The 13,660-nt window shown below is 36.3% G+C and overlaps 1 protein-coding gene across 47 annotated transcripts in view; it reads left to right on the top strand.

Annotated features, from left to right (window-relative positions):
* TFDP2 (transcription factor Dp-2) overlaps positions 1-13,660 on the top strand; it is a 197,046-nt gene that overhangs the window by 40,920 nt on the left and 142,466 nt on the right. For all 47 annotated transcript variants that reach the window (NM_001261774.1, XM_028843368.2, XM_015131934.3 and 44 more), the window contains 1 exon segment: positions 6,395-6,509. In NM_001261774.1, coding sequence (NP_001248703.1) covers positions 6,495-6,509 — 15 coding nt within the window. In that variant the 5' untranslated portion in view covers positions 6,395-6,494.

The following is a 13,660-nucleotide window of genomic DNA, read 5'->3' as shown; positions in this document are numbered from 1 at the left end:
AAACCAGCCTGGCCAACATGGTGAAACCCCATCTCTACTAAAAATAAAAAAATTAGCCATGCGTGGTGGTGGGCTCCTGTAATCCTAGCTACTTGGGAGGCTAAGGCAGGAGAATTGCTTGAACCCGGGAGGGAGAGGTTGCAGTGAGCCAAGATCATGCCACTGCAGTCCAGCCTGGGTGGCAGAGCCACACTCTGTCTCAAAAAAAAAAAAAAAAGAATTGCGATTTGGGGAATACACACAGACCATGTAGTCTTGGCTGTGTCTGAAGAACAAAGAGGTTAGAGGTTTTATAAAAAGGAGAAATGTTGCATATCACTTCAATAAAGCTCATTGGCACTAGTAAGGTTTTGGGGAGCTGGCAAGCTCTGACTGGCATGTAATCAACTTTCACACAACCTACTCAAAAAATAAAAATTCAATTTAATATTGAAATTTTAAACAATGGAAAAGGAGAAAAATTATATGTCATATGTATATGTCCTATATGAGATTTTAAAGGATTCTTTCAGTATAGTAGGTTATCATTTTTTTGAATTTATTGTAATAATAATTATATATCATTTTATTATAATATCTTGAGACTATATTATATCTCAAGTCAGATATATCTTGTAAAGTATTATAGTAGTTAAGAACACTTTTGCTGGTGTGAGATCCTGGGTTCATATTCTGGCACTGTAATTTGTACAGTTGGTTAACTGGGAAAATTGCTTGAACTCTCTAAAACTGTTTTGTCTTCTGTAAAATGAAAATAACAACATTTATCTGATAGAGTTGTGGTGGGAATGATATGATATACATATGAAGCACTTGAGAGAATGCCTAGATAAGCTGTTCACCTAAGAAAAGGTTACATATTATCCCTTTCTATGAAAATATCTTCTAGGGCTGGGCGTGGTGGCTCAAGCCTGTAATCCCAGCACATTGGGAGGCTGAGGCGGGTGGATCACGAGGTCAGGAGTTCAAGACCAGCGTGGCCAACATGGTGAAACCCCATCTCTACTAAAAATACAAAAATTAGCCAGACATGGTGGTGTGTGCCTGTAATTCCAGCTACTTGGGAGGCTGAGGCAGGAGAATTGCTGCTTGAACCCAGGAGGGAGAGGTTGCAGTGAGCCGAGATTGCGCCACTACACTCTAGCCCAGGTGATGGAGCAAGACTCCGTCTCGGAAAAAAAAAAAAAGAAAAAAAAGAAAATGTCTTCTAATTAATACCACATCTCAAAAGTTTGAATGCACAGAGAGAATACTGAAGGGATTTATACCAATAAGTTTATTGAAGTTGCTTCTGACAAGTAGGATTATGGCTGATATTTGTTTCTTGCTTTTTGTGTATTTTCTAAATTTTGAGTCATGAGCATGTATTTAAAATTAGTTATGTCTGCCATTTAAATATGCTACCTTTCCTATTAAATTTTAGTAGCAGCTTTTTTGGCAGTGTTAGAAAATGTGCAAATCCTGATTCAAATTATGTTACTGCATGATTCTACAAATTTATCCATAGCTCTTTTTGCTTTCTTCCTTGTATTTTGATTAATTTTAAGAGGCTTTGTGGCTGGAGCTGCTAAATTGTTATTGGAATGGGAAAGGGCTTGCATTTTGAGACCATCTGTGGGAGTTGCATTGTCTGAAACTGACAAGAGATCATGGCAGATGGTGAGGTCAAAAGATTGACTTTTTGAGCTTGACATAATGTGTTCATGAAGCTGGAAGAAGAAATCCAACTTATTTTTTTAACTAACAGAAGAGCTTGGTGACAGGAAGAAGTGTGCAATTGTTGAGTCTGGATAAAACATAATGCATCAGTGCACATGGCTGGTTTATCTCTGAGAATCATCCATACTGCCAAAGATGGCAACTTCTTGAACCTTTCTGTGCCAAATTTATTTAATTTCTGGACACTTTTGAAGATTTAAGTCATACAATGCAAATAATTTATAGATTAAAGACAATGTCAAAAAAGACAAAAACTTTAAAACTATTTAGAAATGTGTATTTTTAAATTAAAGTGCTATAAAGTATCACTCAAAGCCAATACAGCATACTTAATTTTTAATTGAATGAAGAAGGTCTCTATCACAATCCCATTTGTTTTTACAGTGTCTATCTTAATGTAACTTTATTTCTTTAAAATTACATTTGAACGTTTGGTGATTACAGTCTTTCTCATCTGCTAGGCCGTCTTCATTGCCTGAGATAGTGCCATGCACATAGTGACTGTTCAGTATTTGCTGGATGAGTAATGAATGAATGAAGTTATTGCCTACTGTTGTTAATTTTAGAAGAGTTTTTTTTAACCACAATTAAACAGATTTTTTTTTTTTCTATTTTGAAATTGGATGTATGTTATGGTATTTTTCACTTCTACAATGTGGGAATTATGTATTATTTATTTTAGAGAAGGAAGCCTTAATTTGTCATGAGAAATCAATGAACAGATTTTTTCCCCCTCTAGCATTGAATGCTTACCTTGTGCTAAGCAGTGTCTTAGTAATTTTACATGTATTGACTCATTTAGTTAAGTGGCTGACTCTTACTATTTTGGAGATGAAGAAATTGAGACACAGAGATGTTAAGGTAAATTTGCTTAAGAAATCCATGCACTTTGGCTCTATTTCAAACATTTATTATTTAGGTAATACTTAGAGATTCCAGTTTGTGCTGTACTCTGGTGTGGAGATTCAAAGGAATACCAAACAAAATTGTACTTTGTTCTGTGAAGCTAATTAATGTGGCTATTTTTATTGGTATCCTCTTACTATACTGGCTGAAATAGTAATACTCTGTTAATTTCATTTTGTTTGCATGAATAACACAGTGACCCTCAATAGCCCAGCCCTTAGGAAATATAACATTGTTGAGTACTGAATTCAGAAATGAAGCAGATGTCCAGAGACAAGCAGCTCTAGCCATCATAACTATGCTCTGGGCACAAAAAAACATAAGGGGTGGGGAAAAAAGGACACCTACTAGCTGAATCTGGTAGCCCACACCAACAATGTCTGCTTATATTTCATTGGCCAGAATTACGTCATCTGTGATATGGTTAGCCCATCTGAGAGGAAGGTTGACGATGTAGTATTTGTAGCTGGGCACATTGCCACGTCAGCTTGTAAGGAAGAAGAGGAAAATGATATTGGGTAGGCAATAGTGTTTGCTTTGGAAATATAGAGGGTTTCTAAAATTTAACACGTTCAAACCATATTTTTGATGGAAAATATTTTGTAGTTTTTTTGTTATAACTATTTCAGCAGGTCATGAGATAGTCTTAAATTGGTTAAAGTTGAACTTCTTTGTTGTTAGGAGTGTTCAGAATATTTATGTATCAACTGGAGGGCATATAAACTCCTAACATAACTCTGAAACATTCAGTATATCAATTTTTCAGATGAAGACATGGAGACTCTAAGAGGTTAGGTTACTTGTTCAGGATTACACAACTAATAAGGATCAGAGCTGAGACGGAGCCAAAGTCCATACTCTTTCCACTCTACTGCACTGCTGCTTTATTTATTAGATGCTGACTTTAAGCGGGACACTTAGAACCAGGTTGTTAATTTGTTGATTTTTTTTCTATTTCATTAATTTATGCTCTTTGTTTCTTGTCATATTTCTTTGAGTTCTCACTGTTCTTTTATGTATTTAAATTGATTGATGACTTAATGAATAAAAGGAAATATAAATATACCCTAAGTACTAGTTCTGCTGGATTTTATACGTTTTTAAAATTTTCATTGTCATTTATTTCTGAATATTTTATTTTTTATTACTTTTTAAATGTCATTCTAGTTCTAAATATTTCAGATTCATGGAGTGTTTAGTAATATAGCTAAATATATAACTTTTAACTTTTTAAAAAATAATTGATTCCTAATTTAATTGCATTGTAGTCAGAGACCATAATCTGTGTGATATTTCCTCTCTGAAATTTTTGCTTCCTCTTTGGCGATAGCATATATGGACAAATTTTATAAATTTGTGCCTGAAGAGATGTTTCAGGTCTATCAGATACAGAATTCTATATAGATCTGTTAGATCAAGCTTGGTTGAAATATTAATCTTCAAAACTGCAATACTTTAACTTTAAATTCTTAGTTTGAATATGCCAACTAGTCTGTTGAATGGGATATCAGGAATTTGTGCTTTATTTATCTCATATTTAAATTTATATCACTATAGAGGATGTAAGAAATAATTGATAAATGTAGAACAGATATAGCATAGGAAGTTTATTTTTAGGTTAGGTCATAATAGACATTGTACAACTACAGTGAGAAAGCAAAACTTGTAATTGTAGTTCAGGTTTTACTTAGATTTTTAAATTTATGCTTTATCACTGAAAAATTACAAATTCAGTGTTTTATTGAAAAGCAAAAAAAATGGGAGGGGGAGCATCAGGACAAATAGCTAATGCATGTGGGGCTTAAAACCTAGGTGATGGGTTGATAGGTGCAGCAAACCACCAGGGCACACATACACTTATGTATACCTATGTAACAAACCTGCACGTTCTGCGCATGAGAAAACAGAAAACAACAACAAAAAAAAACCTTGCTTTTCTTCCACAAAATTTTACTTGTAGATTCAAATTCTAGCATATAAGGCAGCCATTTGAAGCCCCCATTTCTTTGAACCCCCATTATTTATGATCTTTTCAAAGTTAAGTTTTATTTTATCCTTCCCCTTGAATATCTTATTAAAGTTTAATTTTGAGATAATTTTAAAATAAGAGAAAAGTTACAAAAATAGGTCAAAGAACTCCCAGATGCCCTTCACCCAGATTCACCAGTTGTAACCATTTTGTCATATATTCTTTATTATTCTCACTTTCTCTGTAAAGTGAGATCATATTTTTTTCATCATTTGAGAGTAAGTTGCCACCATTATACCCCTCCACTCCTAAATATTTTAGTGTATGTTTTGTAAGAAAAAGGACCCTTAATTATAGAAAACTCCATAATTTTTGGAATCCAAAAAGATGTGAAGAAAAGAAAACTCCACAGTTCATGGATCAAAATCAGGAAATGTAACATTGAAACAATACTGTTATCCAGTCTGTAGACCTAATCTCCAATTACCCAAATAATGGTCTTCACAGCAGTTTTTTTTCTGTCTCCCAGGCTGGAGTGCAGTGGCGCAATCTCGGCTCACTGCAACCTCCGCCTCATGAGTTCAAGCAAGTCTCTGCCTCAGCCTCCCAAGTAGCCGGGACTACAGGCATGCACCACCACACCCAGGTCATTTTTTTGTATTTTTAGTAGAGAAGGGGTTTCACCATGTTGGCCAGGCTGGTCTCGAACTCCTGACCTCAGGTGATCCGCTCACCTCAGCCTCCCAAAGTGCTGGGATTACAGGCGTGAGCCACCACGCCCAGCAGTTTTTAGTCTTTTTAAATCTGGAAAGTTTCTCAGCCTTTCTTTGCCATTCATGACACTAACATTTTTTGAATAATTCAGGCCATTATTTTGTAGAATGCCTCTCAATTTGTATTTCTCTGATATTTCCTCATGGTTAGATTTAGATTTTGCATATTGGGCAAATGTACCTCAGAATTCATGTGGTATCCATCTCAGTGCGCTTGAAGAGACACATGTTGGCTTGCCCCATTATTGGTAGTCATTGGTAACTTTGATCATTTGGCTAAAGTGGTTTATGCCATATTTCTTTCACTAGAAAATTTGAATTTGTAGGGAGATATTTCAGCGCTATCGAAATACCTATTTTTCACCACATTTTCACTGACTAGTTTTACTGTATATTAATGATTCTTTTCTTATTAGTTATGATGGTTCCAAAATGGAAGTTTTACTAACTGTATCACTCATTTATATTTATTAGTTGGCGTTCTAATGCAAAGAATTTCTCTTCTCCCCCATTAGCCCCAATAATCCTGGATTATTATTTTATTCAATGGGTTTATAATCTGTTACTATTATTAGGTACTTTGGTGCCCAGTTGTTGCAAATTGTCCAGTTGTAGGCTCTTTAAGCTAGTTTCTATGTGCTTTTGACATGTCTCCATCATTTTTTGAGCCCTTCCTTACTTTAGGCACAATAAGATGTTCTAGATTTATCTTGCACTAGAATCAGCCATTTCTCCAAGAAGCCCTGGTGTTTCTTTCAGTGGGTTTTCTAAAGCAGCATAGCCTAATACCATTTCAAAGCCCAGGCTCCATTGCTTGTGAACTGAGTTGACTTGGTCACATTACTTAACCTTTCTAAGCCCTGGTTTTTATCTGGAAAATGGGGATTAAGATGGTACAAAACTCATAGTGTTGTTGTGAAGATTAATTTAGACAGTTCACTTAGATAACAATGCATATCACATAGTAAATATGACATAAATGTTGCCTATTATTTACATTATTATTCCCTCTGTTTTCCTTTAACAGGTTGTTCTTTTAAAGAATTATTGAAGACAAAGGTTTTTTTCTTTTTTTCTTTTTCTTTTTTTAATGGCTTTACAGAACCTTAAATAGAATACAGTTTGACATGACGGCAAAAAATGTAAGTATTTGTAAACTTTTTAATGTAAGTATTTTTTAAAGTGAGCTGTGCTTTTTCCTACATATTTTCTCACCATTCTGGTTAATCAGATTTAATTTACTTGCATGGATTTATAATTGTATTTGTTTATGTTTATGCAGAATATGAGATAAACTTTAATGCGATTGAATACAGTGCCCTAATGGAGATGGTATCATTCTTGCAAATTGGCACCAAGTTACTTCTCAACAGCTGCAAATTGCTATCTCCAGAAAGTTTCCCACCCTCGTCTTTTGGATATCGTAATAAATTTGTTTTGGTACTTGCTGGAGGGTTCCTGGGCCTTTTTGAGCAAATTACTATTTTCTTTGGCTTAATTTTTTTATTTTTATTTTTTGGTTACTCAGGGAAATATGTATGCTCAGATATTGTTTGAAAGTAGCTTGCTACCTTCCATGAGATAGTTCCTGAAGAAACATTAGATTTTAGATGTTTTGGAGAAGTTATTCAAGTTTTTCCCCTCTACTTGAGGTGATCATTTCTGAATATACCTCCTTTCAAGTTATATGTCACTCTTTATATATTTATTTGTCATTCTTTATTAATGAGTTTATTTCCAGTTATGGTAGAGAATTATGCCTTAAAGAGTACAACATATAGGGGAATTATTTATAAATTGCTTTACTGTTCCTATGTTATATGTATTAAAGTATAATTGCTTTGCTGTTCCTATATTATTATGTAGGAATCTTTGGGAATTAAACGAAAAGGGAATTTATTATAAAGATACAGAGATGTCTCAAGGAATTTAAGAGTGGGAATTTTGTGGACTCTCAGAAAGATCCAGGCCCAGAAACTAGAAATCCAGCAGGAATTGAAGCAGTATTTGGTTTTCCTTACTCATCTCTCTCAACGTGTTACTGTGTACCTGCTCCATTTCTCCCTTCGTCTGTCTGTCCAAATCATCTTTCTCAGTTTCCCAGCCAGGATGGTAGAACATAGCCCCACTCAGTGTCTCCATCTACATGTTAGGGGACCAGCCTGTTCAGAGAGAGGGGTGAAGAAAGGGAAGGAGGTGGACTGGGCGCGGTGGCTCACGCCTGTAATCCCAGCACTTTGGGAGGCCGAGGTGGGCAGATCACCTGAGCTCAGGAGTTCGAGACCAGCCTGGCCAATGTGGTGAAACCCTGTCTCTACTAAAAATACAAAAATTAGCTGGGCACGGTGGCAGCCGCCTGTAGTCCCAGCTACTTGGGAGGCTGAGGCAGGAGAATGGCATAAACCTGGGAGGCGGAGCTTGCAGTGAGCTGAGCTCCGTCCACTGCACTCCAGCCTGGGTGACAGAACAAGACTCCGTCTCAGAAAAAAAAAAAAAAAAAAGAAAAGAAAAGAAAATGAAGGAGGCAGCCTGATGATACATTCTGCCTGCCTGTATAAGCTCCAATTTCAGACTCCTTAGGAGGGGCCTCTGGCACAGTTTAAGTCTGATGTCGACTGGTGATTTAGTTAGTTGTGACTAGGAGAAGCAAGTGTTGTTGTTGCATAAAATGACTGCTGCGGGCCCAGCACAGTGTGTGAGGAAAGATGATAAAGGGCTTCTTGTGAGTCAGACCGATAGTTCTAAATATTGCCCACTACGCAGCCGAACAATAGCATTAACAAACAAACCCTTATTACTTTATGTCTGTTTGCTTATTTTGGGGTATAATTCAGAACACTGCTTTTAACATGCATTAGTAACTAGAAGCAGATACAGATTTTGCTTCAATATTTAGGGACAGTCACAGGATTTATTGAGTTATTAGGATATGAGGGCAGCAAAGAAGTTAGAGACTTCTCAGTATTTGACTTGTGTAACTGGGTAAATGACTGTGCTGTTTAATTAGAAGAGGAATTTTTAGGGAGATATAGGATATTGTGATGAACTTAAACATTCTGTTTTGAACATACTAAGGCTGAGAAACCTAAAAACTTCCAAGTGGAGATATTGGCTAGGCAATTTGATAAGTGACTCTGGTGCTCAGGGGAAAGCTTAGGAATGGATGTAGAAATTTTGGGGTCATTTCATATTAAAATTATTGTAAAGCAGTGGGACTACATGTGATCGTATAGTGAGTGCATGGATACAAATACATAAGGACCAAGGTCTGAGCACAGGGATTCTCCAACAAAAAGATGGAAAGCAAGAGAAGCCATAAAGGAGACTCACAGAATGGGCAAAGACAGGAAGAAAAGAGTTATCCTGATGATCTGGAGGCCCAGGTGAAGAAAGTGTTTCAAGGAGGAGAAGTGATCAGTTGTATCACGTTACTGAGAAGTGATTCACAAACACAGAAGAGATTATAGATAGGGAAGAGATTGCCCTCTTACAGAGGCATTACTAAACATGTATTTAAATACTTAACATTTTAAATTTGTTTCTCATTTTACATTTCTCTTATGACAACAGTTTTTTTTTTGTGAAGAGTGACTTTTGTCTTACCCGTGCTTTATTAGGTCTCTTATAGTTGCAAATGATCGAAACCCTATCAAAACAGCTGAAGACAAAAAGTGGAATGTATTGACTTATATAATTGAAAAGCCTAGAGACTGCTTTAAACACATATGGATTCAGGAGATCAAACGATGATGTCAGGGGTCTGTCTCCTTCCGTCTTTAGGCCCTCTATATGGTGGCATAATGGCTTGCACTGGCCTCATAATACTTGTCTCAGAAGGAGAGAGGGAACTTTTGTTTTTTAAAGAGATGGAGTCTGGCTGTGTTGTCCAGGCTGGTCTCAAACCCTTGGCTTCAAGGGATCTTGAAGTGCTGGGATTACAGGTGTAAGCCACTGCACCTGTCCCCTTTTTAGTATTTGTGTTTCAAAATCTATGGAGGAGCTTGAGTTGACCTTGCTTAAACACTGTGGAGAAGAAAATGGGATACAGTAAGTGGCCAGGCTTTGAGTCATGAGCCCACTTGTGCTGCCTGGCACGGTTGAGCCTCTAAGATTAACTGTCCTACTGGAACTACATGAGATGTAGGATGGATCATTTTGCAAAAGGAAGAGGTGAGGAGCTGGCAACATATTTATTGTATCTGGAGTAAAGTTACTATCAAATAGTGTCTAGTATCCAATGATATTCTTCTAGAATGTGTGTTGTAATTTAAGCAATAATACAGGTGTGTTCTAATTTAAGCAATAATGCAGTAAAGAATTTGAAATATAATTTTTGAGGGTTTTTTTGCCTTGTCAATGAATCTTCAAGAAAAATACATAGGCTGTAATACTCATTATGGAAAAATTAGAAAATACAGATAAAGCAAAGAAAAAATAGCCTAGAGACTGTCAGCAAAATTTTGCTTAGGAAGATATCTGATATGTACACAAATTTGTATATATAGCAATCAAAATGTATAGACATTGGCCCAGCGCGATGGCTCACGCCTCTAATCCCAGCACTTTGGGAGTCAAGGCAGGCAGATACTGGAGGTCAGGAGTTCGAGACCAGCCTGGCCAACATGGTAAAACCCCATCTCTACTAAAAATACAAAAATTAGCTGGGCATGGTGGCAGTGTGCCTGTAATCCCAACTACTTGGGCCAGAGGGGCTGAGGCAAGATAATCACTTGAACCCAGGAGGCGGAGGTTGCCACTGCCCTCCAACTTGGGCAATAGGGACTGCAAAGGGACTGGGTTTACGGGTATGAGCACCGTGCCTGGCTACTATTTAATTTCTGTGATGAATGCCTTTTCTTATCTTGATATCTCTGGAACATCATTTTAAGTGTCTTTATTTTATTTTATTTTATTTTATTTTAATTGTATTGTATTGTATTTTTTTATTTTATTTTATTTTGGTACAGGGTCTTGCTCTGTTGCCCAGGCTGGAGTGCAATGGCGTGATCATGGCTCACTGCCGCCTCGACCTCCTGGGCTCAAGTGATGCTCCCACCTCAGCCTCTCCAGTAGCAGGACTACAGGCACCTTGCCTACGTAATTTCTTCTATTTTTTGTACAGACAGGGTCTCACCATGTTCCTTAACACTGGTCTCAAACTCTTGGGCTCAAGCAATCTTCCTGCCTTAGCCTCCCTAGGTGCTGCTATTACAGGCATGAGCCATGGTACCTGGCCTAAGTGGCTATTTTATGTTATTTATTGTATGGATATTACACCAGTTTCCTAATGTTGACCATTAAGTTACTTCTGCTTTTTTCCTTTTTGGAACATTTTGTCTATTTTTGCTCACTCATCATATTATTTCCAGAAGACAAAATTCCACGAAATTACTGAGCCAAAGTGTGTATAATTTTTTAGAGCTTTTGATTCATATTGCTAAGATTGCACAGATTTATATATATATGTGTGGTATATGAAAGTGCCATTTCTTTTTATATGTTTATAAATCTTTGCCAATTTAATCAGCAAAAAATGGTGTACAATTTATTACATTTCTCTGATTACTAGTTAGGTAAATTAACATTCTATATGTTTATTGGTCATTTGCATTTCTCTTTTGCATATGGTCTGTGTCAGGGTTGAAGTGTTGGAAGCCATTGCCATTTGGATGGCAACCCACACTTACCACACTTAAATGTTGTTTTGCCATTAACAGATATATTTACATAATCATTTAAGTTGATCCTATGAGCTCTTTAGTTTGTCGTGCACATATGTTCTATCATTCCCATTTTGTAGTGACTGTTCAACAATCACCTTGCCTGTGAAAGGTAGAGCTTAACTGAGCACAGATGATCTTACTCTGAACTTTTCCTTTCAGTAATGTTATGTCAGTCAGAAATGTTGAATATCAGTGAAATTACAATATTATTAGTGAATATGCTCTGATTCTTAAAAATTGAACTTAGATATTTTGAATTCAGTAGATGCGTAGTGACTGCTTATATAGTACACAACACAGCACTGGAATACCCAGATATTGTTCCACTATAGTAACCATTTTATATATATATATATATCTTATAACATCATGTTTTATACCTTAAATACAGACAATACAATTTATTTTTAAAAATTAAGAAAAAAGAGGAATACTCAGAATATTTTCCTCAGGACATGGTTAGGCAAAGAATTTAATGTGAAATATGAGTTCACTTTTTTCTCTTGTTCATTGAAAGATAGGTCTTTTTTAAATTGGTAGAATAAGGAAAGAATAGCTATTATTTTAGTATGCTTTCACTAACCAACTTTTTCTACTCTCAAATAATACAGTTTTTTTGAATCTTTACAAAGTGTTTTTGATAGTAGAAATTAATACATATTTTGAAGTTTTAATTAAGTATATTTTGGGTTCATATATAAGCTTTAAATACAGACACCTGCCCTCCATCTGCGAGACTACGATTAGCATGCAGCATTGACTCACAGCTGACTTTTATCATTTTGGAGTACAATTTGTTGGTTATTAAGATGCAGGTGAACAGCTGCTTAAAAAGTTTCCACATTCGTTGGCTGTTTTACTCTGCAAAAGTTGGATATTGAGAGCAGGTGTTTAAGCATAACGGTAACCCAGTAACTGAACTCTCTATTATGAATATGTGGTTTTAGTTGAGGTTTTTGCCATTATTGTTGTATAACAAAAAAGTGTGAACTGATCCTTTTGAAGTTATTATAATACATGTCTTAAAATGGTTATATTGTATCAAGCATGCAATATATGAAAGGCTGTCTTTGCCTTCTTTGCTTTCTTTTTAAAGTAGAACACCAACAAGTTTTGCCTCTGTCATCTTTCTATAGCAGAAGAGTTTAAAAAGGAGGGGAGGTATTAGTAATGGCACAGTAAACTCTTCAACAAATTGGATATTTGACATTATTTGTGAGCAACTCTGAAGAGCCATAACATACAGTTATTTGTTGCAAATTTTGTTGCAAAGTGTTATCTTTATTTCTAACTGAAAACTGGTAAGAAGCTAGACAAAATTAACTATCTGCACTATTAACTCCATAGAATTAAGGGGCCATTTTCTAGATGACTTAGTCTCAGCTACTGTCATAAAAATTTGATGATGATAGATTCTAGAGATAGATTTGCATCAAAATCACTTGTTAGGATGTGAAAAATATGTGGAAATAGTCCTGCTAACATACTTCTTGACACACAGAAACAGCTATTAGTAGAGCACTTGAATTATCAAATAATGAAATAATTAGCTCTTACATTGTGATATGATAAACAATCAAATAATTGCTTGTGAAAAATATAGATACGGCCAGGCGCAGTGGCTCATGCCTGTAATCCCAGCACTTTGGGAGGCCGAGATGGGTGGATCACTTGAGGACAGGAGTTTGAGACCAGCCTGACCAACACGGTGAAACCCCATCTCTACTAAAAATACATAATTAGCTGGACATGGTGGTGCACACCAGTAATCCCAGCTACTTGGGAGGTTGAGGTAGGAGAATTGCTTGAACCCAGGACGCAGAGGTTACAGTGAGCCGAGATTGTGCCATTGCACTCCAGCCTGAGAAACAAAAACAAAACTCCATCTGAAAAAAAAAAAGAAGAAGAAGAAAAATATAAGCAATCAATGTTTAAAACAATAAGTAGATAGTTAATAAAGTTATAAAGCTTTGTGTGTTTTAGAATCTTTTCAGATTGCTGGAGATCTGATGTACTGCACAATGATGATAATTAATAGTTCTGTATTGTGCACTTGTAATTTGCTAAAAGGATAAATCTTAAATTGAATCTTCTCAACACACATATACACAATAATAGCTATATAGAGGTAATGGATATGTCAGCTTGACTGTGGTGATCATTTTACAATGTATACATATATCAAAACATCAAGTTGTATACCTTAAATATATGCCATTTTTATATATCAATGATATCTCAGTAAAGGGGTCAAAAAATCCTTTCCATGTGGTAGTACCTTGAAAGTATAGTTTGAAGGCCGGGTGCAGTGACTCATGCCTGTAATCCCAGCACTTTGGGAAGCCAAGGCGGGCGGATTACTTGAGGTCAGGAGTTCAAGACCAGCCTGGCCAACGTGGTGAAACCCCATCTCTACTAAAAATACAAAAATTAGCTGGGCGTGGTGGCAGGTGCCTGTAATCCTAGCCACCTGGGAGGCTGAGGCAGGAGAATCACTTGAACCCAGGAGGTGGAGGTTGCAGTGAGCCAAGATGGTGCCATTGCACTCTAGCCTGGGCCACAAGAGTAGA

The sequence above is a fragment of the Macaca mulatta genome, chromosome 2 (genome assembly GCF_049350105.2).
Source record: "Macaca mulatta isolate MMU2019108-1 chromosome 2, T2T-MMU8v2.0, whole genome shotgun sequence".
NCBI classification, from domain to species: Eukaryota; Metazoa; Chordata; class Mammalia; order Primates; family Cercopithecidae; genus Macaca; species Macaca mulatta.
The sequence above is the reverse complement of the archived record's forward strand: the minus strand, read 5'-3'. Positions and strand labels throughout refer to the sequence as shown.